At 44.0% G+C, this 25,529-nt stretch overlaps 2 protein-coding genes across 6 annotated transcripts in view; one reads left to right on the top strand and one right to left on the bottom strand.

Annotated features, from left to right (window-relative positions):
• The window catches only part of CUNH6orf89 (chromosome unknown C6orf89 homolog), a 42,965-nt gene extending 39,721 nt beyond the window's left edge, over positions 1 to 3,244 (bottom strand). Inside the window, exons 1-3 of one of the 4 annotated variants that reach the window (XM_054569289.1) lie at positions 3,121 to 3,244; positions 2,385 to 2,441; positions 1,475 to 1,533 (exon numbers count right to left, since the gene is read on the bottom strand). The gene's annotated coding sequence lies outside the window, so the exon portion shown is untranslated. The remainder of the gene's footprint in view (positions 1 to 1,474; positions 1,534 to 2,384; positions 2,442 to 3,120) is intronic. The other 3 variants (XM_054569293.1, XM_054569292.1, XM_054569291.1) reach the window with 3 other exon arrangements.
• A 98-nt stretch (positions 3,245 to 3,342) lies between these two features.
• Positions 3,343 to 19,386, top strand: PPIL1 (peptidylprolyl isomerase like 1). Of its 2 annotated transcripts, none has more exons than XM_054569297.1 (4): positions 3,343 to 3,616; positions 6,876 to 7,030; positions 17,378 to 17,446; positions 18,254 to 19,386. In XM_054569297.1, exons 1-4 carry the CDS (start codon positions 3,561 to 3,563, stop codon positions 18,472 to 18,474), a joined length of 501 nt encoding a protein of 166 aa, XP_054425272.1. In that variant the 5' UTR covers positions 3,343 to 3,560; the 3' UTR covers positions 18,475 to 19,386. The 2 variants fall into 2 exon arrangements, with proteins under 2 accessions (XP_054425272.1, XP_054425273.1); XM_054569298.1 differs by lacking the exon at positions 3,343 to 3,616 and adding an exon at positions 3,625 to 3,991.
• The last annotated feature ends 6,143 nt before the right edge of the window (positions 19,387 to 25,529 follow it).

Raw genomic sequence — 25,529 nt, 5'->3', positions numbered from 1 at the left:
GGAAAAAGAATTGACAGGTCTTGATGATGCATCCCTTATAGGAATCAGAGAGAAAGTATGATCTTAAGGTTTCTGACCTGAAAATTGATGCTTCTCTGAAAGTTTACAATTTTTTTAAATAAAAGACATTTACTGAGAAGATACAGTAAGCTTAGATACAGAATAAAGTAAATACAAGTTTGTTTGTTTTGTCAACTCCTTCCTGAAGTCACTGACACTCAATGTTTTCTTGGGGACAAAAAGGTCAACAAACGAGCCTATTGAGGAAGGATTTTGGAATGAGACAGAGAGATACTGTCTCATTCTCTTTTTTAAAATGTTTATTTATCGATTTTAGAGAGACGAATGGGAGGAGAGTGCGCGTGCACATGAGAGAGAAACCATTGATTTGTTGTTCCCCTTATTTATGCATTCATTGGTTGACTCTTGTATGTGCCATGAACAGGGATCAAACCTGCATCCTTGGCATATTGATATGATGCTCTAAGCAACTGAGCTACCTGGCCAAGGCCCACTGTTTTTGTTCTTGAGTAAAATCCCAAGGCATCTTCACTGTGTCCTAACCCTCTCAAAATATATAGTAAGAAACTACAAAAGATCTAGCCCTGGCTGGTGTGGCTCAGTGGATTGAGCGCCAGCCTGCGAACCAAAGGGCTGCCTGTTCAATTCCCAGTCTCACGCCTGGGTTGTAGACTGGGCCCTCAGTAGGGGTCGCGCAAGAAGCAACCACACATTGATGTTTCTCTCTCTTCTCCTCCCTTCTCCTCTCTCTAAAAATAAATAAATAAAACCTTTAAAAAAAATATGAAAGATCCAGAAAAAGGCTACTTAAATAACAAAGACATAATAAACCAATAATAAAAAACTTTTCCTTCCAGCTCAAAGGTCATAAAGAGGGCATGAACACAAGCCTGTGGGAGGTTTAATATTAATTATACCTTACATTAGCACAGCACTGATCAGTTTAAAACATTGTTTTATGTCCACTATTCATTCAGCAAACTCTCAGTACCCTATGCTCAGTATTCTCTGAGGAGGGCACAGAGATGCAGAAGGCCCAATGCCTTACTCAAGGAGCTTGCTGTCTAGTTTGATCTTTACAACCTGTATAAGCTTATTCCCACTGGACAATTAAGGAAACTAGGATTGAGCTGTGCTTAAAGCACAGACTCACAGCTGTGGTACTTTGAGCGAGTTATTAATCTGTTTCCTCAAAGCAAAAGGGGAATAATAATGTTTACCTCATGGAGTTTTGAAGCTTAAATGTTGTCAAAAGTTCAGAAATAGTGGAAGTAAAACAACTGGATCACTAAAATAATAATTAGCAAAAGTTTATTGTGAAAAAAACAACAACAATAAAAAAACAAAACCAAAACCAAAGAATAACAGCAACAAAAAAAACCAGTTTGCAAACTGTGAGCACTCAAACGGATTAGGGAATGAGGCTCAGAGATGTTGCTATAAAACAGCTTACCTAGTGAGGAGGCAGTGGCTGTTTATTCTTCACAGTGATTGGTTATAAAATTAGTTTTCCTAGTGATAGAAAATAGGTTAAAAGTGGTTAGCTCACATCAATTTTGGGGAAGAGTTTAAGTTCTGTTTATGATTTTCAGAGGCATTAACAAGAACTGGCCCAAGTTTTGCTTGTATGACTAAACTGGTTTGTCTGCTCAGGAAATTTTCAAGTCGGCTCTCCATTTGCGTTGGATTTTAACAAGGTGAAAGTACACAACAGTGCTTAGCTGCATGCCTGGTGCAAAGTCAGCGGTGTTCATTATTATTATTTATCATCATTATTAAGCGGTGTGCATAGCATTTACTATATTTTTACCACATTTTGTCCTTGTCCTCCATCCAAACTTTCTCGCAGTGCCTGTACTTTGCTTCTCCTCCTTTGACTCCGAGCAAACCCTACTAACAAACTTAGAGCACTATCTATCCCAGCAGGTCGCTCCAGACATTGCTCTAGCCTTGATCCCTTTCATCTTCATTCCGTTGTCTCTCCCTTTCCTTATCTCTCATTTTCTTCCAGACCATTCCCTCTCTCCCTAACATCTTGGCCTTTGGAGTTTGGAGGCTTGGCTTTGCTGTATGTCTATGGACAAATAAACAAGCCATCTAACTGCTGAGTCTCAGTTTTAACATCTGAAAACTGAGAATAACAGGCACTCAGTTCCGTCTGGGTCACCTGCTCTGATATCTCCCAAGTGGCCTCTCCTCCTTTCTAATAAACTTGTTGCTTTGGCCAACGTGTGTCTCCCAACTGAATTCTTTCCTTGGAGGAGAGAAGAACCGAGGACTTCAGAACACCACCGCTGATCCGGTGATATTTTTTGGTGCAGTGACTTGGATCAGTACTCTTATGGCAAATCAAAACTCCATACCTCAAGACTTGCCCATGGATGCAGCCTTAAGAATTGGGACAGGTTTGACTCCAAACCCTAAAAAGAAAAAGATTAGCCTTCTTTTGTGACACTGCCTGGCTGCAATACAAGTTAGAAGACCAGGAAGTCTGGCCAGAAAACGGCAGTCTAAATTACAATACTACCCTTCAATTAGACCTCTTCTGCTGCCGACCGGGCAAGTGGACTGAGGTTCCCTACGTGCAGTCATTCATGGCTTTAAGAAACGACCGGGGACTATGCCAGGGATGTAAAAAAGACCCAGCAGTTTTGGCAGATCACCCAGAAGGCCCGACCTAAGACTGAGGGCTCAACCGCGGACTCCACAGAGAGTGTCGGGAGAAAACGCCAGACCCCACGTACCCAAAGACTCATGATCCAGCACCTGCCCCTGCACACCCCCGGCTGACTCCCAGTGCTCCGCGACTGGGACAGCCTTCCGGGTTGTGCCCATTGCAGGAAGCGGGCAGGCCGCAGGGCCGGGTCAAGGGTCGAGGTCCCCCTCACCATGCAGGACTTACACATCATTAAACACCAACTGGGAAATTTTACAGAGGAAACTGATTATTACATTCGAGGTTTTCGAAAGCTCATTCTAACCAAAAAAAAAAAAAGAGAGAATAAAAACATTTACTTTTACAGTACATATGATAATAAAGTATGGGTGCTATATAAATTATACAGAGCCTTGTCAAAGCTAGTTCCTGGTATCTCTCACCTCTATTCCTTTTCATTCTCTTCCTTTTCTTAAGGTCCCTTTGCCTTGTTGTGGGGCTAGGAAATTCTTGGAATTGAAAGAACAGAACTCCAATCGGAGTGTATATTTGCTGGCTGTTCCCGCCTTCCACGCCTAAACGAACCAATCAGGCGTCCGGACAGTGGTGCGGTAGCTCCATACGGAGACCACCTCCAAGGAAACTTGCATTTTTTTTCCTCTTTGTGATCAGCCTGTTTTCGCCGCGCACCCCAGCTGCCCGACCTTGCAGGTGGGACCCTTCCTCTTTCTTTTCGCAATTCTCCAAATATTGGTGAATTGAGAAATACTGGTATTGCAAGGGTTGAAAGGAGAGGGCCGGAAGTGTACGTTGCACTGTTGGGTCCCCAGCGAATCGACGCCGGAAGTAGCAATTGCTAGAGAAAGATTCCGCCGGCTCCGTTATGGCGGCAATCCCCCCGGACTCCTGGCAACCGCCCAACGTATACTTGGAGACCAGGTGAGGGGGATCGGGCCTCTGGGACTGCGCTGGCGGAGGCGACGCGGAGCCCGGGCTTCGCCGCGGGGCTGGGTTCCCGGTGGGCTCTCCTGCCTCGTGGGGAAGCTTGGAGCGGCGGCCGTGAGGGCTGAGTGTGGACCGTCACCGCCAGCAGCCGAACAACGCACTGACTCGCGCTGAGACCTTAGCGACAGCTGCCTGATTGCCCTCCTCTGGCCTCTCCGCTCATCCATTCTTTCTGGCTGGGCACGTAGAATCTGGCATCTGAGGATGCAGAGATGGATAAAACACACAGCCTTGCCTTTAGGAGCTTACTAGAGTGAAGGAGAAAAGCTGTAAAAGTATCGGCGTGATAAGTAGCACTGTTTTAACGTCGTAAGTACTACAGTTTATAAACAAATTTTTAGAACACAGGAAGAAGCACATTTCCCCCACTATCAAATGTGATATAACCGAACACCAACCAGCAGCACATTTAGTTTAATCCTTCTAGCAACCGAAATTATGTAGGTATTACTCCACTTTCTTCCCATTTTAGAAGTGAAATTTCAAAACTTACAGATTAAATGGCTTGACCAAAGCCACACGGTAAGGAAGGAAACCTTACTTGAAGCCTGATATGTCTGCCTCACGCTCTAGGTTCCTTAGCTTCATTCATTTCATTGCCTCTTTGAAAAAAGTTCAGTGATTTACAAATTAAGTAACTTCTTACTTTTACAACACTATAAAACTAAAACTTTTATAGTAGTTTTAAAACTTTTTTAGTAATCTGTCATTCAAGTGATATTCTTCACTTGGCCTTTTCTTAACCTCTCTGGCTACACCTGCCGGTCCCCCATGAGTAGCCAGCCACCATCTCTCTGCCTTTTTTCTGTTCTTGTCTATGGTGCTTTTCACCGCACACAGTTCTCTCAGATGCTGGTTTTGCTCCCAGACCATTTTTCCTACCTTATGTGGCAAAATTCTACTTAAGGCACCACTTGAAAGTAATTTCTGAACTCACTTGTTAACATTTTTTTTTGAACTACAAAGTAAGTTGAAATTTACACCCAAGAAGTGTAGATGTGTATAGAATAAGCACTGAAAGCCATCCCTCCCGTAAAAACACTTTTAATAGTGTAGTTTGTTGAATTATCTTCCAGGTCTTCTTCTATGTACACATAAACATCTTTTATATTCTTTTTTTCTTTTTTTAGATTTTATTTATTCTTAGAGAGGGGGCGAGGAAAGAGAGGCAGAGAAACATCCATGCGTGAGAAAAACATCTATCTGTTGTCTTTTGCATGCAGTCCAACTTTGGACTGAACACACAGCCCAGGCATGTGCCCTGACCAGGAATTGAACCAGCAATGTTTCGCCTCGTGGGACGATGCACAACCAACTGATCCATGCTAGTCAGGGCTATACTCTATTTTTTTTTAAACAAAAATAAGATCATATGATCATACTGTATCTATGTTTTTTTCCTGTAATTTTCTTTCACTCATTAATATATGCAGCCTTCCGTGGTATGGATATGTCATATTTAGTCATTCCCTCCTTGATGGCCATCCAATTTGCTTCTTGTTTTTTGTTACAACAAATAATTAGAATGAACATCCTTGCACACATTGTATTCTCAAGCACTTCAGTAAGCTTTTCTATAGAATAGATACTTAGAAGTTGAAATTGCTGTCAAAAAGTATGCACGTTTAAAATTTGTACAGGTGCTTTCTGATTGCCATCTAAAGTTGTTAACTGTATTTTTAAAAAATATCCACCACGAAGGGAAAAAGCACCTAACTGTGCCTTGCACAGAGTAATTGTTCATCTCTGTTCATTACTATTAATGTGAAGGATAAATTGCCAGTAGAAAGCTATGTTCTGGCAAATACCCCATATACAGTAGGTCCTTGAATAAAGTTTTATTTCAGTGTGCTTCTGTTATAACAATGAGAAAGAAAAAAACCCAAAGATTCCTATCCAGGGCCACTGTCTGGAGTTTGTATGTCCTCCCCATATCTGCGCGGGTTTTCTCCAGATGCTCCAGTTTCCTGCTACATCCCAAAAATGTTCATATTAGGTGAATTTGTGTGTCTCAGTTTTCCCAGTCTGAATGATGATGTGTGTGACTGTGCCCTGGATGGAAGGGTGTCCTGTCCAGGTTTCATTCCTGCCTTGCGCACTGAGCAGCTAGGATAATACTCTAGCACCCCAGAACGTGAACTGGAATAAGCAGGTTGGAAATTAATTATCTTAACTTGTTTTTATTAATCTTTCTTAAAAGGATGTATAGCTCGTATTTATTTCAATGTAAAATATTACAAGTGTTTGGGGGGCTTTATTTAGAAGCCAGGCGATGTTTTTAAGACCAGAAGTATGCCACAGGAACTTAACTCTTGTTTGTATCAGTTAGCCTGTGGTAAAATTGGCTTCATTATACATTGTTTCGCTAGAAGTCACAGTTTCCAAGAAGTATCTATAGTATTTATAGAGTGTTAACTCACCCTGTGCTTGGCACTAGGTATTCAGGCTATATAGAGCTGACTCCGTTCTCACATTCTTGAAGTTTAAAGTCTAAGTGAGTGATGGAGAGGGGAAGGCACCTGGCCTGCATCCTTTCCTTCTTTTCCTAAGCAGAACTTGGTGGGGGGTGGGGCGTTCATCACATTGGGCAGGTACAAAGGTTTGAAGTAGTCAGGTTTTGCCTTTGTTGCAGCCCTTCCTAATACACACAAACTATCTTTTTTTTCCATTAAATTTTTTTTATGACAGGAAATATATTTGTATGATTCAAAAATATAAAGTTTAAAAAGATATTCATTGAAAACCTTCCTGTCTTCCCATTTACCCAGTTTCTACCCCCACTCAGAAACTCATGTGTGTATGTAGATAAGTATGAATTCCTGATAGTTTAGTATCTTCCTTTTAAAAAATTACAAATTAAGTATAAGATTTTCTTTCCTAATTTGGAGGTTGGTTATAGTAGTTTTTGATGATCAGTGAATTTTTATGTATACAGTTAAAATTCTTAGTTGTCCACAGTTACGTTGCTTAAAAGAAGTACCGAAGGCCTCTGCATGTTTTGCACAGAGGCAATGACTATGTTTATGCTGTTTGCCTTGTGTTGTTTTCCTTTGCTGAGCATGAAATCTGGTGTTTATCGTAATTTTATGACTTAAAAGCTTGAAAATGAAAAGTCCGGGAGAACTCCCATATTATTCCTATTCCCTGTGACCTCGTTCTTGACCAGAGCTCTACTGCCCCCTTCCTCCCGCAGCATGGGGATCGTTGTGCTGGAGCTGTACTGGAAGCATGCTCCAAAGACCTGTAAGAACTTCGCTGAGTTGGCTCGTCGAGGTTATTACAATGGCACCAAATTCCACAGAATCATCAAAGACTTCATGATCCAGGGGGGTGACCCAACAGGGACAGGTACAGTAAAGCCAACATTAGTTTCTGAAGTTTGATTCTGTTGTAGCTGATGTAAGGCAGCCTGGGCTGTCTTCCACTTACCAGGGACAGGGTTAGTGATTCTGGGGACTATTCTTGCCTTCCCTCAAATACGCCCCCCACCACCCCCAAACACACACGTATTGCTTACTAAGAGCAAATAACATTTGCCTGAATTATAGCAATATATAGAGTAGTCTGAAAATCAGAAGTAAAGGAAGACATTTACAGTGTTGTGAGAAAAATAGAATACTGGGTTCTTTGATTAATTCATTCGTTTAACAAATAATGAACTTTATGTCAGATACTTTTCTAAGCTCTTGGATACAGCTATGAACAAAGAAAAAAACTTCCTGCTCCCAATAAAACAGAGAAAGGATGTGGGGGTGCAATTTTTAATAGGTCAGGGAAGTTTTCTCTGAGTAGGTGTTATTAATGGAGCAGAGATCTGAATGAAGTGAGGGAATGAACCTTATGAGTGGAGGAAAGAGCAGGCCCAGAGGCTGCGAGGCAGGAGCCCGTGTAGGAGATCATGTAGGATCTTGTAGGGCACAGCAAAGATTGTGGGTTTTATTCTGAATAACGTGGGAGCCAATAGAAAGTTTTGAGCAAAGAAGTGACACAATCTGACGTATGCTTTAAAAAGCTCACTCTGGCTGCTGTTTGGAGAACAGATGTAGGGGCAAGAGAGCTGGGAACCTGTTAGAGGGCTGCTCTAGTCATCCAGGCTAGACCTATGTGGTTGGACAAGGCTAATAGTAGAGAAGGTGGTGAGAAGTCACAGGATTGAGGTTAGGTTTTGATAGAAATAGAGCCAGTGAGTGCCCTGGCTGGTGTGGGTCAGTGGATTGAGCACCAGCCTGCGAACCCGAACATCACTGGTTAAATTCCCGGTCAGGGCACGTGCCTGGGTTATGGGTCAGGTCCCCAGTTGCGGGCGTGCAAGAGGCAACCAATTCATGTTTCTCTGGCATATGGAAATAGAGCCAGTGGGATTTGCTGAGATTGGATTGGGTGGGGGTGAGTAGGTTTGAGAGGGAGAGAGATAATGAAGGAGGACTTCAAAATTTTTGACTTGATTTTAGTGAAGTGGGGAAGGTTAAGAGAGGAGCTTGTTTGGAGGGGGAAGATTAAGAATTTGTTTTTGGTTTTGGACACATTATGTTTGAAATACTTGTCAGATCTTCAGGTACAGATGCTGAATAAGTAACAGGATATGAATGTGGCAGTTCATGGAAGGATCTGGGATGGAGGTATGAATTTGGGAGTTGTCATCATTTAGATGAGATTTAGATTTATTACTGAGATGCTAATAACATTTATTAGTTTTAAGGGCCATTACTTCTCAGTCTGCATTTTCTCTCTGCAAACTCCTGTTCTTCCTTGTCTGCCTTTAAATAGTTTGGCTTTCTCTGTGGCAAAGTCTTTTCTCAGTCTTATTCTTCTTTTTCATTCTCAATTGTCCTTCATTTATCCTTTTACGACCAGAGGCATTCAATTTTTTCAAGATATATGGACACATTTCAAAATGTAGATATATAGGAAAGTAGAAAAAAAAGAAAAAAAGTCACTCATAAGTATACCTCCCAAAGATTCCTAACCACCATTAATGATTCCCCCAATACCCCACCTCTCAGAAATGACCAGTGTTAACTTCTGGTAGCCATTCTTCTAGACCCCTTTCTTTTCAGATACCTAGTTAAATGGATGAATGGATGAACAACTAACTAAATGGAAATAATTTATTAAAAGATAGGGTGTGTCCTGCATGCTAGTGCTTTTTAAACATAAAGTATTGTGTTTCATTTTGTATATGTTTAACAAAAAAAATTGACTTCCTTCTATGAGAGATGAGGCAATTAGTAGTATAACATCTACCCCTCTCTATTGTTTAGGAAAAACTCTGTTTTGCCTACTTCTGGTGTTGGGGAAAACCCAGCTCTTCCCTCCTGTGCTTCTCCTTACTTATACATACTTAGAACAATCACTCTGTTACTTGTAGTCACCAAAAGTAAGGAGGTTTTTTTCCCCACAACAAGCAATTCTCTGTGATACCAGCTGAGTCCTACAATTTAAGTTGGAGATGGTTACGGGCTCAGGCCCACCACACTGCCTCCGTCACTCACTCAGACACATACACACGTACAAGTATTTGTGCTTCTGGCCAACTGGCTATAGATGGAAGGTTCCAATGACCTTCTCCTGGGGTTTGATTACTTTGCCAGAGTGGCTCACAGAACTCAGGGAAACACCCACATTACCATTTGTTGAAGGATAATGATAAAGGATACAGATAAAGAGATGCATAGGGAGAGGTCTGGGAGGGTCCCGAGTGCCAGAGATTCTGTCCCTCTTGAGGTGGAATGTGTCACTTTCCTGGCGTAGAGGTGGTCATCCACCTGGAAGCTCTCTGAACCCTGTTCTATTGGGATTTTATGGAGGTTCCTCCTGGAGGCATGATCTGTTATTAACTCCATTCCCAGCCTTTCTTCCCTCTGAAGAAGTGGCGGTTGTGGTTCCCGGGGTGGGGGGTGCCCGAAATTCCAGGCTTCTAATCATGGGCTGGTCTTTCTGGTGGAACCTACCCAGACACACCTCATTAGAACAAAAGATGTTCCTAGTGCTCTTATCACTAAGGAATTTCCCAAGGTTTTAGGAGCCCTGTGCCAGGAACGGGAACAGAGACCAGTGTGGTTGGACAAGGCTAATAGTAGAGAAGGTGATGAGAATCACGGGCTTGTATATGTATTTATATGTATATAAAAATATATATGTATTTTCAGTGATCTTACACTTATCCTGTCTTCCTCACTGCCAATTTTTGTTGTCAGTTATATTTTTTCTTGTCAGTTTATGGCCTTTTCCCTTCTCCACCCATGACTCCTGCAGCGACAGGATGGGGTCTGCGTTTCAGAGGGCTCAGTGCTCACCACCAGGCTTTTCTCTTCGCAAACACTAGCCAGCAGAATTTCTTTCTGAATGGTTTTTAGTGCAAGGGCTGGAGGCTGTTATATTTTTGAACTCAATCATGTTTGAGAATTTCTGCCTGTTGCCCTTGTACTTGAAAAAGACCCTGATTAGGCATGCTGTTCTCAGGGTGCACTCATTTCCTCAGATCTTTTTAAACATTTCTGTTCCAGCACCTTCTGATTTTGATGGCTTTGGAGAATACTGAGATGAGATTGACTTCTTCCTTTAATTCAGGAAAAATTTTTTGATTTGTATTTATGAATATTTTCTGTTATGCTTATTGGATTTTCTATTTCAGGAAACTAATTCTTTGTTTCATTACCTTTGCCTTCCATATCTATCATATTTCTTTTGAGTGTCTTGAGAGGGTGTTTTCCATTTTTCCCTGCATCCACTGAAGTAATTTCAGACCTTTATTCTGTCCCTTGTTCAATTTTTAGCCATGTCTATTCTGTTCTTCACTGCTCTGATTTATTAGTGCTGTATTGGTGTCATTTGGCTCTAAATCTGTTTCCTTAGCTCTGTAATCTTTTTCCTTTACTCTGTTGATTTATTATCTTGTCTTTGAACTTGTTTTACTGGATTCTTATTTTTATTAAAGTATCAGTAGCTTGAGACAGCTACAGAGTCCTTTTTGGATTGCGTTTTCTCCCCGACATAGTTCCTGAGGCGGCCCGGGAACGAACCCCGTGCTCCCCCCGCCCGCCAAGGCGGCCAGTGCTGGGAGCGCACCCTGCCACTCCTGAGCACCTGTGGTATAGGAGGACCTCTCCTTCACTTTTTCAGGACTACTCACTCACTTCCTCTGTTGGCTTCTCAAAATTGGAGGGTATTTGTGAGGGTTCTCTGGGTGACTCATCCTTTCCTGGTTACAACTTTCAGGGAGTACAAGAGGATGAATCTTCTGTTTCTTTCCTGGTTGACTCTTCAGAATTTTTGAAGTAAAGTTTGATTCCTTTTTCTTATTTGGTTGATGCTGGTGAAGTTTTTGTTTTCTAAATTTGAATTTCTTCTGTTTGCTTCATCAGGTATTAGGGGAGGAAGAGTCCACTTTCTTTATCTGAAAGTGTCCCACCAGCACTTTCATGTACTTTTTTCTTGTTGTCTTCCTCTCTCTCATTGTTTCTGTGAGGTAAAATTTTAATTCGTAACTCCAGTTATGAATTAAGTGAGCTGAGAGAGTCCATGATTAGTATAAAAGAATTGGAAGCGACTCACATGTGAGTTGCTCATGCCAGAGCTTCCCTGTATTTCTGTAATTGTTCTGAGTCCTTCATAGTGTTACATTTTCATGTTTAATTTTAGTGAAATTGAATCCCTCAAAAGATTTTAAAATAATTGCATCCAACCTCAAGTATAAGGAATGATTGAGCTCATCCTGCTGACAGGTCTGTGGCTGAAGGCAAACAAAAGTTAGGTCCTTCCATGTCACTAGTATGAACTGCTAGCTGATTAGGTGATACAGTACATTTTTTGCTAAACATCTCAGATGTGCAGCATTTGGCGTGCCGGGCTCTTCAGCAAGTCAGTGTACTACTTCCATCCCCAACTATCCCTCAGGCTGATGCACCTATTCTTTCCAGCATCTTTCTGATACATTTTTTTTCAGATGTTTTCTCAATTCAAATACCCTTTGACGTCCTGCTTTATTTTAAATCATTTTTTTCTTTTAAATTTTTACTTTATGTTGACTCTTTACTTAGGCCTCTGAATGTCTTTATCTGCTTTTACAAACTTGTATTCCTCTGCTCCCCGTAAAACCAGACATACTGTGCAGCGCTTCCCTTCGCTCCTCCTGCCCTGCCCTTTGCCTCGCAGTGCTTGCTGGCCGCCGTGATTGCAGTGACTGATGACATGCTGATTAGGCTGTGTGTCACCCTCACCTGCTTTCATCCCTCCTCTTTCCCTAGGAACACCTGAAATGTAACATGTTGAAGAGCAAGCTCATTGTTAATTTTATTCATTTGATGAATATTTGCTAAGAGTCAGCTTGGTACCTTGTGCTCTCCAAAGTACCCCTGTTGAGGGGCACTTAAGCATTGGGAGCCAAAGCATTTTTCTTTTCCTTGCCGAGCTCCTAGCACTGCCAGGAAGATAAGATACTCATTGTAGGAAATATCTAGAAAGTAATAATGTAATCAATATGCAAATATATGGTGGCATGCTATGGAATATTATATAACAGAGGTTGGAATAATTAATAATGAGAAAAAGTGAAGGGGAGTGGGATTAGATTAGAAAGGCAGCATAATCTGAGGTAGGCCTTGAAGGAATGTAAGATTTTAACTCTTGGGAGGTCAGGGAAAGGCATTTTGGATTTGGGAAGAAGAAGGAATACAGAACGGAGATACAAGTGACAGAGGCATGTAGGGTGCTGAAGGCCACCCCAGGTGTCACACCTCGCCTGCTGGACTTGCGCTGCCACCTCTCCATGTCTGGGTCAAATGCGCAAGATGTGATTTCTGAGGCCCCTGAACTGCACGTTCAGGCGACAGTAAAGGAGAATTTGGGGGCAGAGTACAGAGTAGTAGGAGATAGCATGGGGGGTTAGAGAAGGCCGGTTCATGGAGGACCCCCCAATCTTGCCCCCCAACCAGGAGTTCTTGATTTAGCATCTTTCAAGGACCATTTGGAACTCTTGAGTCTGAGATAAGAAAAGGGTGTGAGGAAATTTAATCCAGCCATGGGATATGGCAAGGTAGTGTAGTATGGGGGTGGACAGCAGGGTTTGTGGCCTGGTGGGCTTGGGGTTGAATCTTGGCTTCACAGGAACACTTATTAAATGTAGGCAAGTTATGTAACCTTGCTGAGCCTTCTTATCTATGAAGGAGGAGTGTGGTTATATGCACCTCATGGGGGTGTTGTGATTAGTAAATGAGCTGTCTTCATAAAGTGGTTAGACAGGCTTGACACAATAGGAGCTCACTAAACTGTGGTTGTTATTTATTTGTGCTGTTAGTTCATTTAACAGATGTTTGTTAGACTCCTGCGGTGGTCCAGACACTGTTCTGAGAACTGAGGATACAGCAGTGAATGAGGAAGCCCTTGTGGTGCTGTCATTCCAGGGGGAAAGACAGGCAATAACCAAGTGACTATATAATGTGTCAGGTCGTGACAGATGACATGGGAGAAATAATGTATGTCAGGATGGAGCAGGGATTCGCAACCTTGACACCACTGACATTTTGGGCTGAACAGTTCTTTGCTGTGGGGGGCCATCCGGTGCATTGTAGGGTGTTTAGCTGCATCTCTGACCTCACCCTCTAGATGCCAGTAGAAATCCTCAGTGTGACAACCAAAAATGTCCCCGCATATTGTCTGATTCCCCAGGGGGCAAAGTCTCCCCTGGTTGAGAACCACTGGGATAGAGAGTGAGCAAGGTGCAGTTTTGGACAGTGTGATTAGGGAAGACCTCTCTGATAAGGTGGCATTTAAGCAGAATTCTAAACAAAGTGAAGTAGTCAGCCCTGAGGCTGTGAGGGGCTAGGACAGTCCTGAGGGGACAGCAGTCAGAGGCCTCAGCCCAGAGTGCGCTCAGCAAGAAACAGCACAGAGGACAGTGTGGCTGGAGCCAGGTGAGTGAGGGGGAGAGTGGCAGGAGATGACTTAGCAGGACAGCAGCGTCCTAAATCGTGGAGAGTCTTGTAAGTCGTGGTGGAGACTTTGGATTGTCCGAAGTGTGATGAAATGTTACTGAAGGATTTTGACAGAGGACTGCCACAGTGTGACTTGTTTTAAAAGGATCCCTCTGGCCTCCAGGTGGAGAATAGACTGGTGTGGAAAGGGAGAGGCAAAGCTGGAAACAAGGAGACCAGCTGAAAGCGGTTGTTGTTGTGAAAGCTAGAACTTACAGTTTGGAATAGAGTGATAGTGGTTCTATGAACTCTGGTCCTCTGGGAAGCAGATGCCAAAACAGAGTTAGACTTTGAAGAGCTTTATTAGGGTAACACCTGGATGACAAAGGGGTGAGGGAGGAGGGGTGAGTCTTCACACATCAATGCAGGTGTAGCCCCTGTGAAAGGAGAGCTGGAAGAAGAGAAGGCACCAGCAGAGGAAAATGAGGAGCTGTCAGTAAGCTGGGATTTCAAGAAGGGTGACATCAACTGTCAGGTGTTGTTGCTTATGGATTAAGCAAGGTGAGGCCTGAGGATTGGCCATTGGGTTTAATGACATGGGGGTCACTGATGACCTTGACAGAACCACTTCCATTGGAATGATGAAGACCAAAGTCTAATGGAAAGCGTTCAAGAGGCAGGAGAGGAAGCAGAGACACCATGTCGACAGTCTTTTTGAGGGGTTTTTCTGTGAATGAAATGCAAAAACAGAGAGAGACACTAGGAGATGGAGTTTTGTGGTTTTTTTTTAAGACGGGAAATATACATACCATGTTTTTTTTGCTGGTGGAATGATCTATTAGAAAGAAAAATTCTTAAAGAAGATGGGAAAATTGTAATTGCAAAGTTCCTTGAAGGTAAAAAGGATTCATTAAGTACGTAGTGGTAAGATAGTTATAAGAACAATTTACTCCTACTGTATTAATAAGGGAGGAAGGAAGGTAAATGGGTAGAGATATAAGAAGAGAAGTGGATTTGTTGCTAAGAACATGTGGAAGATCTCTTCTGCCTTTTTCTCAGTGAAATAAGGAAAGTTATCCATGGTGAGGGAGTGTCGGAGGTTTGAGGAGAGGAACTGGAATAAACCCAGGGTCACAACACATAGTTGCTTCTCATGGAAAATGCTCAGGTTCTCTCAGTTAAAAGAAGCTCGTCATTGCAGATACCACTGTGTTTGCTTCGTGTTATATCCTGACTTCATGGTTTCTTTGCATTATCTCATTTAATTCCTATAACAGTCCTATGAGACAGAAATCCTACTATTCTTGTTTGCCATTCAAGGAAACTGCATGGAACAAAGTGGATGACTATCACCGTGGTGAACAGAAAAAAAGCTAATTGCAGAGGAATACGTAGAATGTAATACATTTATATAAACCCCAAAACATGCAAAACAATAATATATTTTTTAGGGATGCATACTTATGTAGTAAAAAAGAAAATGCATGGAAACGACAAGCTCCTGGTCAGTTAGTGGTTACCTGAGAAGAAAATGTGATTCTCTGAAGCAGTTTAGCTCTTGGGAGAGTAGGTTGGGGAGGGTTGCAGGGTGTGTATGCATGGGGTCTTTGATGGACTTGCCACACTGTATTTCTTGAGGCAAAGGTATACAGTTGTTTGTCATATTAGTTGCATCTTATGTATGTCTGAAATATTAAATACATTGAATAAACGTTTAAAGGAGAAGACAGAGAATAAAAGAATGTTGAGAATACAGTTTAGGAACCAGGGAAACAGGACTGTGCCTGTCTCTGTTCTATCTGTATTAGACCAGACACATAGCAAGTTTTTAACAGCAGTGCTTCCAAAGTGTCAGCTCTGTAAGTAATCATTAGCATCTGGGTAGCCTGCTCTGCACCAGAGGCCTCTTTAATCACTCTCTGTCCCCCTACCAGCACTCCCTTATTCCACATGCCCAAAGGAATGTTTTGATTGGAATTATTTGTCTTGCTGACATTTTGCTACAAACTTCTACTGAGTCAAACTAGGTTATGGAAAGATAGTATATTGTGAGTAAATGGTGCTGCAGATGCCCAAACTAGTAGCAGTAGGTTAAACTATGCCTAGTGTGTAAAAAAGGGCCTCATCTCCTCCTGGTGGCTTAACACCCAGGCTTCACCTGTGACTCCTGAAATCCTCTTCTTGCTTGTTGCCATTTATGTGATGGGTTCAGTGGCCTTGAGGTTTCATTCTGGCAGCCCTCAGCTTCCAGGGACCACACTTCCAAGGCTCAGCTCATGGCGTGGACCTGAACTTCATCCCCAGCTTGCTCACTGGAGGCCTTGGATGTAGGCTTGACCTCAGTGCCTCCACAGCCCTCTGAGTCCTCTCTCATCTTCAGCCCTAGCATTTCTACTAATCACACCGCCCTGGCTCCTCCGCCCCCCCGGCCCCCCGTCCCCCCCAACTAAAAAGACCTCAGACAGGAACCTGTAGTCAGAGAGAGCAAAGATTGGTTTGCAGGTATACTGGCAGGTTAGAATTTTTTGAATGATTTTTTACATAGTTTTTGTAATTCAGTAATTTTCCAGAAGTATAAGAGTGGGCCAGGTGGGAGGTTTCCTCTGAGTCTTTTAGGATTCATCCCGATTCTTCTTTGCAAAGAGCCAGGGGCTGTGACAGGCTGCCTGTGGTGGAGCACCCTAAAAGGTGAAGCAAAGAATTTCTATCATGGAAACACTACAGCCCAGGCCCAGGGGCCTCCGGGGGTGGACATGGTGCTTTAACATGCTATTTTCACAGCAGACTATACAAAAGGAGGTGAGCTCCCTGCATCTGGGCTGTTTTCTGGCTGCCAGGCAGGCAGAGTAATCTGGTAAAGCCAGTGTTCACTTTATTCTAGGCAGTTTGTCTTGGCTGGTCAATTTGGAGAAACCAAAGTACTTCAACAATGCATATGGTTGACTAAATAAATGAATGTATCGTTTTGCTCTAACAACAACATCTGGGTGCCCAGCACAGCACCAAGCTCTTGTGCATATAATAAAAATAATCTGTGTCAACAATGTTGCTAGCAAATCATTCCCACTCTCATGTTTCTTCATATTCTTACAATACACTGCCTCTCCTTTCTGCCACATTGCCACTTACCACTGTCCCCATTTCTCCATAAGCTTTGAGTTAAATGAATTTTATTTTCCTTCATCTAGGGGAAGGACAGCAAATAGGTTTCATCTCTGGTCCATTAAAAATGTCTGCCTGGAGTTCTGGGTTGGTTAGGATCCCGGGGCAAATCTAAGCTCAGCAGCGAAGAATGCTGACTGATTAGCAGCATCTGTGATAGGCAGCAGGGTTAGGGCCTGTGGCACTGCTGTCTAAAATACTCATAAAAATGTTTTAAAAATTAAGAAACCTCTTAACACATCAAACTATAAATGGTGGTTATCTGTAGATGGTTAGATTACAGGAGACTTTAATGTTCTTTTGATAGCATTCTGTGTTTTCTATATTCTTGACAGCAAGCATGTATTACTTTAATAAGAAAAAACAACCCACAAAAAACCACTCTTGGTGTTATTTTGAAAAGAAATGTCTTACCTGAATGAAATCAATGATTTGAATGCCGTGTCAGTGCTTGATTCTGCTGCTGGGCTGTGTAGTTGCAGCATACCTAGCCGGGGGCGTGGCGTGCTCACTGCCTTTTCCCTTCTTGTACTCCAAAAAATCCTTTAACCCTGGCCCATAGTTCTTGCTGTGAGAAGAATGTGGGACTGGCTGATTGGTTTCTCTTCTTCTAATGTGGCAGGTCGAGGTGGGGCATCTATCTATGGCAAGCAATTTGAAGATGAACTTCATCCAGACCTGAAATTCACTGGTAAATATATCATCTAGCTGGAGTGGGTGGGAAGGGAGAGTAATTTTTAAAGATGTTATTTATTTTTAGAGAGAGTGGAAGGAAAGGAGAAAGAGGGGGGAAGAAACGTTGATGTGAGAGAAAGACATTGATTGGTTGCCTCTCACACATGCCCTGACCAGGGACCAAACCCACAATCCAGGCAGTGTGCCCTGATTGGGAGTCAAATTGGTGACCTTTTTCTTTGTGGGTTGACACCCAACCAACTGAGCCACACTGCTCAGGGCAGGAGAGTAGATTTTAAAAGTTCATTCTTTTGGTTGTGATTCAAGGTGAATGCCAGACACGGTGGCATGGTGCCATGTAGCTGCCCAGCTGCGGCGCCACAGAGAGCCCTGGAGGATGAGAGAGAGTGGCGTCTCTCTCAGAGTCCTGAGTGATTTAGAATGCTGGTCTGAGTGTTCTAGACTCTACTCGTTGAATGTTGCTCTTATAAAATAACAATATGAAAACAAAAGCTTCCTCAAAGAAGCAGGAGACCTTGATGGAGTTTTTTAGGGTAATTGGGAGCACAGTCCAGTGATTAGTGAACATCCTCATGGACAGGCTGGAGGGTAGGTGAAGATGAGGTCATCAGGGTGGTGCAGTTAATGGGCTTTGTGCAAAGGCAGAGAGCCTGCCCTGAGGGGAGGTTGTCTGGGTGGAGTAGTTGATGATAGAGGCAAGAATGAATTCTGGCTTCTTTTCATCCCTAAAGTGGTGCAGTAGCTCCAGATTAGAGCTGTGGGGGTTATTCATACTCTTTCCTCTCTTCCTTTTTCCTACCAGGGGCTGGAATTCTTGCAATGGCCAATGCAGGGCCAGATACCAATGGCAGCCAGTTCTTTGTGACACTAGCTCCCACCCAGTGGCTTGACGGCAAACACACAATTTTTGGCCGTGTGTGCCAGGGTATAGGAATGGTGAATCGAGTGGGAATGGTGGAAACAAATTCCCAGGACCGCCCTGTGGATGACGTGAAGATCATCAAGGCATACCCTTCTGGGTAGTCTTGCTGCTCTCGTGGGCACACCAGGTCTTCTGAGACGGCCCAGTCAACCAGCTTCCAGATGACCTACAATGACAAATAACTCTGAACTTCATTTTGGCCTTTCAAATCATGGAGCTAAGGAGGCCTGGGGTCTTGAGTGAGTTAGAGATGGAAATATATTTTAATAGAATGCTTCTGTTTACATCTCCCTGAGCCTAGGTGGACAGAGCATTTGCAGAAATGCCCATGCATGAATATACACAGGTTGCTGCCCCCTGCAGACAACCCACACCGCTCCTTCACGTGTGTATCTGCCCTCATACACTTGGAACAAAATGAAGCAAACTCTGTCATTTCTCAGTGTCCAACCAAACTTCTTTCTGCAAAGATTTATATTCTGGGCCTACACTGCAGTCTTTGGTGGCTGACGGCCACAGAATTCAAAACCAAGTAGTGTCTGTCAGCCTTCTGAACTCTGCACACCCTGTTTCAGTTTCCTACATTTGTTCTTCCCGGGAATGTCTGCATCTTTCTATGTTTTTTCCCTCTCAAAACCAGAACATCAACGCTGCTGTTTCTGACACTTAGACATCCTACACAAAGCCACATTGGATTTTTGCCAAATGAAAAATGCATCCAACAATCAAGTTTCTAAGAAGGTGCCAAGTGGGGAATGATAATGTGTAATAATCAAGAAATGAATTTATTAAAGGAAGCAGAAACATTGACCATTTTTTTCCCAGGAAGGAGTAGAAATCTGTAGTAAGCGTAAAGACAGGCTATGAATTCTCCTTAAAACAAACAAACAAATAGTATTCTCATAAAGGAGAAGTACCACTTAAGTTTTTGTAAACCTAAGACTTTAGAGAAACTAACAGATTTTATTTTTTTTTAATTTTTTTGATTTTTTTATGAGGTGGGGGTGATGAGAGAAAGGAAGTTAATACCTATGTAATACATAGAAACTTCCTAAATAAAATGCCATTGGTTGAAATCTTTGCTGAGGTCTGATTTTAAATATTGTAGGAGATTCTATTAGCCATTTTAGTCTCTGAACTATCTCAGGTAGTATCATCTTTAAGATTCCACATCATTTTAGGTTTGTGGATGTCCAGTGGACTTCTCCCATTCAAGAACAAGTCTGACTTTAAAAAGGCAGAACCAACGAAAGAAGTTGTGATCTCCATTAACATTTCCAAGTGAGGAGGAGATCCTTGTAGATTGACCAGGTTGGATGTGCTGAGAGACTTAAACCATCCCTCAGACTTGCAAGAGATACACCTGCCTATATCATCAGAGGCAGTATGTGTTGTAATGTTTGCTTTCTTAAACTGGTAGCTTGAATATGTTTCCTTAGCACTCTATAAATTTTGGAAATGGTGATTTGCTCCATGGAATGACCAAACAGGGTTCTTTTCCACAAGCGTTGCCCATGTTCAGCCATTCTCCGTCCTTCTCTCTTTTCTCTCAACAAAAAAGGAAAACCCAACAACAAACTATGTAAGTGACTGTAACTTCCCAGACATGTTTTTGGGGTGCAAAATACTGTTCTGGGAAGTTAGAAATACATTTATTTAAGCCTGAACTGGGCAAACATAACTGGATCCACCTCTAGGAGCAAAGAATGACACACTCATCCAGTTATCTCCCAGAATTAGAATCCTGGAAATCCCACTTTCATCCAGGTCACAGGAGTGGTGGAAACCTGTTATCCTGTTATCGCTGCCTCGAGAAGGAGAGAAGGTTGTGAGCACACACGGGAGGAGAGCGGCACAGGCACGCTTCCCTGTTTCTGGGGAAGCACGCTGTTTCGTGCCAAGGTGATCTCACACATGAGCGTGGACCGATTTTCATAAAGGATGTGACCTCAAAGAGTGAAACTCGAATTGTTTCACAATTTTTAAAGATACTGCCAGTTAGCCAGAGATTTAGAAATTTCTGTTTCTATGTAAGGAAAGCTTGTTTACAGGGAATCCTAGGTAATCCTCTTGTCCTTTGAATGTCAACACACCCTCTCAGGGTAAGTAGTTAGGAGAAGTCTCATAAACGTGGGTGTGCTAGGGCACTGACAGCCCCTGCCAGTCACATCTCAGATTGAGGTGAGGGGAGCTGATGAGAAGGCAAAGACGACTTTGTAAGTTGGAGGGAGATTCATGAAGGTAGGTGTGGGACTGTTGGAGCTCATCAAGGGATGAGAGAAGTTCAGCTTCAGTGGGAAGAGTAGGAAGTTCTAGACTTTTAGAGAAGGCTTGAAATTGTGAGTAGACAAACCAATGAAGGAAGTCTTCAAACAAGAGTTCTTCAGGTGGGTAAGAAGTTTGGCACCCAGACTCTAAAGTGCATGGTATGGTCCCAAGGGCCCTGGCCCAGGGTTTCTCTCAGTGTACCACACAAAGACCACTGGGGAGTCTGTTAGCAAGGAGATCCGGCGTCAGCATCCATCCAGATTCTGCATTTCTTGAAGCTCCCAGGAGGCGGTGACCGCTGGTTTGGATACCACACTTTGGGTGGTGAGATCCTAGAGGTCAGGTTTGTCTAACATGAAATTGGGGGCGGGAGGGGTGGTTCCTAAGAGCATGGGCCAGTCAGGACCAGGACCTGATCTTCCTCCTGCTAGACCAGGGATGGTCTTGGAAGAGTGAAGAGACTTCAAAGCCAGGATGAGCTTTAATTGCTTTGGCTTTGGCTGCTAAGGCTGGGCTCTCCGGCCTGCCTTCCATTCCCACTTCAGTATACCGTGGATGCCGGGCCGTGGCGTGTGGCCCTGAGATGCGGTGTGGGCCCAGGAGTAGGGAAGACGGTTCAGTTAGTACGCATCACAGAGAATGCGGGGGAGATAACCAGCAATTACGACATTGAAGGACGAGGGCTCTGGAACAAGCCTGCCGGGGTTCAGATGCCAGCTTCACTGTTTATCAGCAGCCTGATAGTTTCTTAATTTCTCTGTTTTTTAGTTTCCTCAGCCATAAAATGAGGATAACGGTCCTAACCTCGTAAGGCTAGAGTGAAGATAAAATGAGCTGTAACAGGGACCAGCATTTAGAAAACAGCTATTATTACCAGTGGCCCTGGAAGCCACCACATACCTCTCCCACCCCTTCATCCAGACATATCAGCAGCCTGACCTCTGCCCCCCTCCGGGCCCACCTCTGAGAGCAAAGACCATGTCTTATTCTCCTCTATGTGTCCCCTTAGCACCTAATGCAGTTCTTTGAAGTTGCTGCTGAATGAATCAAATAAAAAATTGTTCTCTCTCAGGAAAAGATTGAGATCCGCCTGCAGAAACCGCTTTACCCCGTCTCCAAACACAGGCTTCAACTCGTGTAGCAGCAAAGCCTTTCCACTAAGCCCTCTGGGAAGTCCTCAGCTTGATTTATTTTTGGATTGTGTCTCCAGAATATGTCAAAATAGCTCTCCCTGCAGAAGAGGAAGGATTCCTATCCCCAGATCCTCAAGCCAATCTGAGCCGTCACTATGGCCCTTTCTGGCACTACATTCTTGCAACATGTGGAGGAGGAAACATTGAAAAGAACATTTGTTTAAGTGGCAGAGTTTACTGCCTACAAATCACTTCATGGCCTCAGAGCCCTGTTGCTATATAGTAGATTACAATTCTTTAGGTAAATGTCAGGATAGAGGATTTTTTAGCAACATTCTTTTACAGATAAGAGAGAAGCAAAGTGCAGGGGAAGAAAACAAGTTAAGGTCTTGCTCTAAGGCTGGCTTGGTCTGGTTTAGAAATTGGCTCCTCCTCTGTTCTTCCAAATGGGTAATCCATGATCCCTAACTGCATCTGAAACCAACAGATGGCCAGTTGGAGGACAGAGAGATGTCAGGTTTTTGTGTGAACATGGGTGAATCACTTTACCTTGGAATTTGGTTTCTTTCTTCATTGAGCAAAGATCAGAACTAGGTGGTTTTTAACCCTAAATTTCTAAATCTAGGTCATTCTGAGAAGATTCCTTCAGCTGCCAATTTCCAGTTAGTACGGTATTATGGAAATTTGCCACTAGAGGCCACTATGAATACAGTTTATCCTTACAGCTTTGAGGGGTAGAAGTCTCCCAATCCCTCCCATGATTCCAAGCCAGGCCTGCCACCCCTTGGAGGTAGAAAATCAGCCATTGCTCTGTCTGCGAGGGCCCAGAGTTGAGATGTCAGCCTGGCACTGAACTGACAGGGTGACTCTGTCAGCAAGTCCAACCAGCCACCTTTCCTATCTTCTGCCCTGGATGGAGGAGAAGCCTCCATTCCTAGTAAGGTGGGAGGAGCCCTTGTGACCAGGGCCTGAACGATAGCATGCCTCCTCACAGGGAGACCGTTCCCTCTAAGCTGCTTAATATTTCACTGTACAGTTGAATTCCTTTATTCAACAAGTAGTTCAAGTAGTTTGGGAGCCCCTTTTTTTCTGCCCAGCAACAGCAAATATTTTCATGGAATCAGAGATAGTCAACCAGAAAGGAGCCTTAGAAGAAAACGAAAAGTTATTGTTGCCCTTTCTCTGGTCCGTGGTTTGAGGAACCTTATATATATTTTTTCTCTTGATTCCCCAAACCAGCCTCTGAGGTTGGCATTGTGTCCGTATGCAGGTAAGCAAACTGAAGACTGAGAGCAGGTACAAACGCCTTGTACAGAGCGATGAACAGATGGAACAATGACCCCAGGATTGCATGGCTAGTAAAAGGCAGGGCTAAGACTTGGACCGGGACCTTCTGAACCCCAGTTCAGCCCTTTTACCTCCTCGTTTGACATGCAAAGGAGGTAGATGAGGTGAAAGAAAGATGATGTGGGAAAGCAGGGGTTAGAACCAAATCTGCCTCACAGGCAGGCTGTGAAACCTACTGCCCCGTCCTAGGGGGTCCCCATGCCAAGCTGGCCGTGAGACCCCAGCCTTAGCTGTCTCCAAGGTCCTTCCGAGCAGAGCCTGAGCCAGGCCTGCCAAGGCCCAGCAGGAGGGATGGAGGGAGGGAAGGAGCACAAATGGCTCTAATCAGTGTGTTTATTGGATCATAACTGTATTAGCCTCACCACTCAGCTAATCACATAGAAATCACTTTCCTCTCCATGAGGATCTGGCCGCAGCTCCATTAGAAGCTGCAAGCCGGGTACCTGTGAAGAAGCTCTGCACAGCCGCAGCAGCGGGGGAGGGGGAAGAAGCAATATTTCTGCTTCCTCATTACACTGACGGGGAAAATGGCCATTTCACATTCACTGTATAAGAAAAGTCCCCAAGGGAAAGGGAATCCAAGGTTCACAACTGTCTTTTTGGCAACATTTAGCTCTAAGAGAAAATGTTTCCTTGGTGCTTCCCTTTTTAAAGTATTTGTGATGCTGTTAGAGATAAAACCAGAGAAGGAAAGGACCTTGTGTTTGAGGAACATACCAAGGGCCAGGAGTTTACATATATTATTCCATTTAATCCTCTGAAGGCCTGTGCACAAGGCAGCATGATGTCCATTTTATAGATGGGTCCATTTCACGGATGAAGGCTCCACGTGGCAGGGCTGAGCTGCAAGTTCGGGGACTGCTGTTGCCTTCCGTCATACCCTAAACTCCCACCGGGACGGCTCCTTCCTCCAGCTGAAAAAATATGGAAACTGGTCTTGAAGCCAGATCACTGTGTGACCTTGACAATCTTCCCCAAGTCCCAGTTTTTTCGTTTGTAGAACAAAGAGCCCAAACCAGAGGGGTCCCTCTGGTCTAAACTTGATCAATTTTCTGATGGTATTTTTCTTCCAGGTAACTCCCAGCATATCCTCATCTCATACCCACTTGGAGGGGAAGGTGGTATGGGTATTATTAGGCCCATTTTTTAAGCTGTGGGAACCTGAGACGCAGAGGTACAGGGAGGGGTTCAAGGTCACAACATGAACTGAGAGACCTCACCAGCACTCTGCCTCTTGCCCCCAGGCAGGCGGGCAGACAGCCTCCGAGAAGCTGTCAGCCAGCAGCAGCTCCCGCAGCCTGACACCTGAGCCTCGCCCTGGCTCCCGATAGAATTATCAGAGAACTGGGGAACACATACTTCCTGTAATCAGGGCAACTTTTCTTAGCCAGGGGTGGAGAAGGCAATATGTGAAGTGTGTCTGATGAGCTCCCCATTCCGGTGCAAGGCCCAGAGTTAATGAAGCCCAGGGAAGTCGCGGCAGGTGCCTGGAGATGCAGGCGAGCTCCAGGGCCAGGGCCGCCAGGACTTCAGCTTCTGCGCAAAGCCAGGCTGGTGGCATTTTGTGCACATTTCCATTTTCTTCGGCAGCCAGGCAGGCAAATGCAGGCAGCTTGGCATGAAAATGATTTTAGAGCTTTAAAAAAAAGTGTTTCACCCACAGTGGCTTTTCAGTGGGTACAGCCAGGGGAGATACTAAGAAGCAGTGGTGACAGACCCTGAGGACTGGCGTGAAATGACAGCCCCTGACCTCTGACTTCCTCCCATCGGCCAGAGTTGGGGAGGGGCAGAGAGTCCTGAGACCTAGGTCCCACAGCAGCTGTGGCAGGGAAGAAATGAGAGGGGTTTTGGGGAATGGAATCGATCAAGGCCTCCCAGGTGAAAATTCCGCTGTTCCATCCGCACCCAGGCCTGAAGCAGGCCAATCAGGAAGGCATCAAGTATACTGGTGGGAGGCTGGGCTTTCAGGGAAGGACACAGTTTGCTTTTAAGCTCCTGAAGAAATGTGAGGACTCATTCTCCATTTCCCAAGGTGCTCAAACAAGAGGAAATGGTTTTACATCAAGTGGAGAGAGAGTTGAGGAGGCCCAAGAGCAGACTAGCTGACTGGGGGGTATAATGTATTCAGATGTAATTAAATCCAGCTAAAAGAGGGAGACTGAGGCCTGGAAAAGGCCAGGCTTTGGAGGACTAAGGTCCAAGGACAAAGGTCTTCAGGGCATACCCCCTGATGGGGGGAAGAGGAGAAAAAAAAATCCACCTAAGAGAAGTGTTTCGGGGGTTCAGTAGAAGGAGGAATGCAGTCAGGTTGGGAGAATTCAGGCTAGCTCCTTGGGAGAGAGGGTACGGTGAGGGGGTGGAGTCGAGGCCTGGCAGAGAGGAAATGGCAGCAGAAAAGGCCAGGGCGG

This window comes from Pteronotus mesoamericanus, unplaced genomic scaffold (assembly GCF_021234165.1).
Source record: "Pteronotus mesoamericanus isolate MK-2021 breed Mesoamerican mustached bat unplaced genomic scaffold, CSHL_Meso_final contig_20, whole genome shotgun sequence".
In the NCBI taxonomy this organism is placed as follows: domain Eukaryota; kingdom Metazoa; phylum Chordata; class Mammalia; order Chiroptera; family Mormoopidae; genus Pteronotus; species Pteronotus mesoamericanus.
The sequence above is the reverse complement of the archived record's forward strand: the minus strand, read 5'-3'. Positions and strand labels throughout refer to the sequence as shown.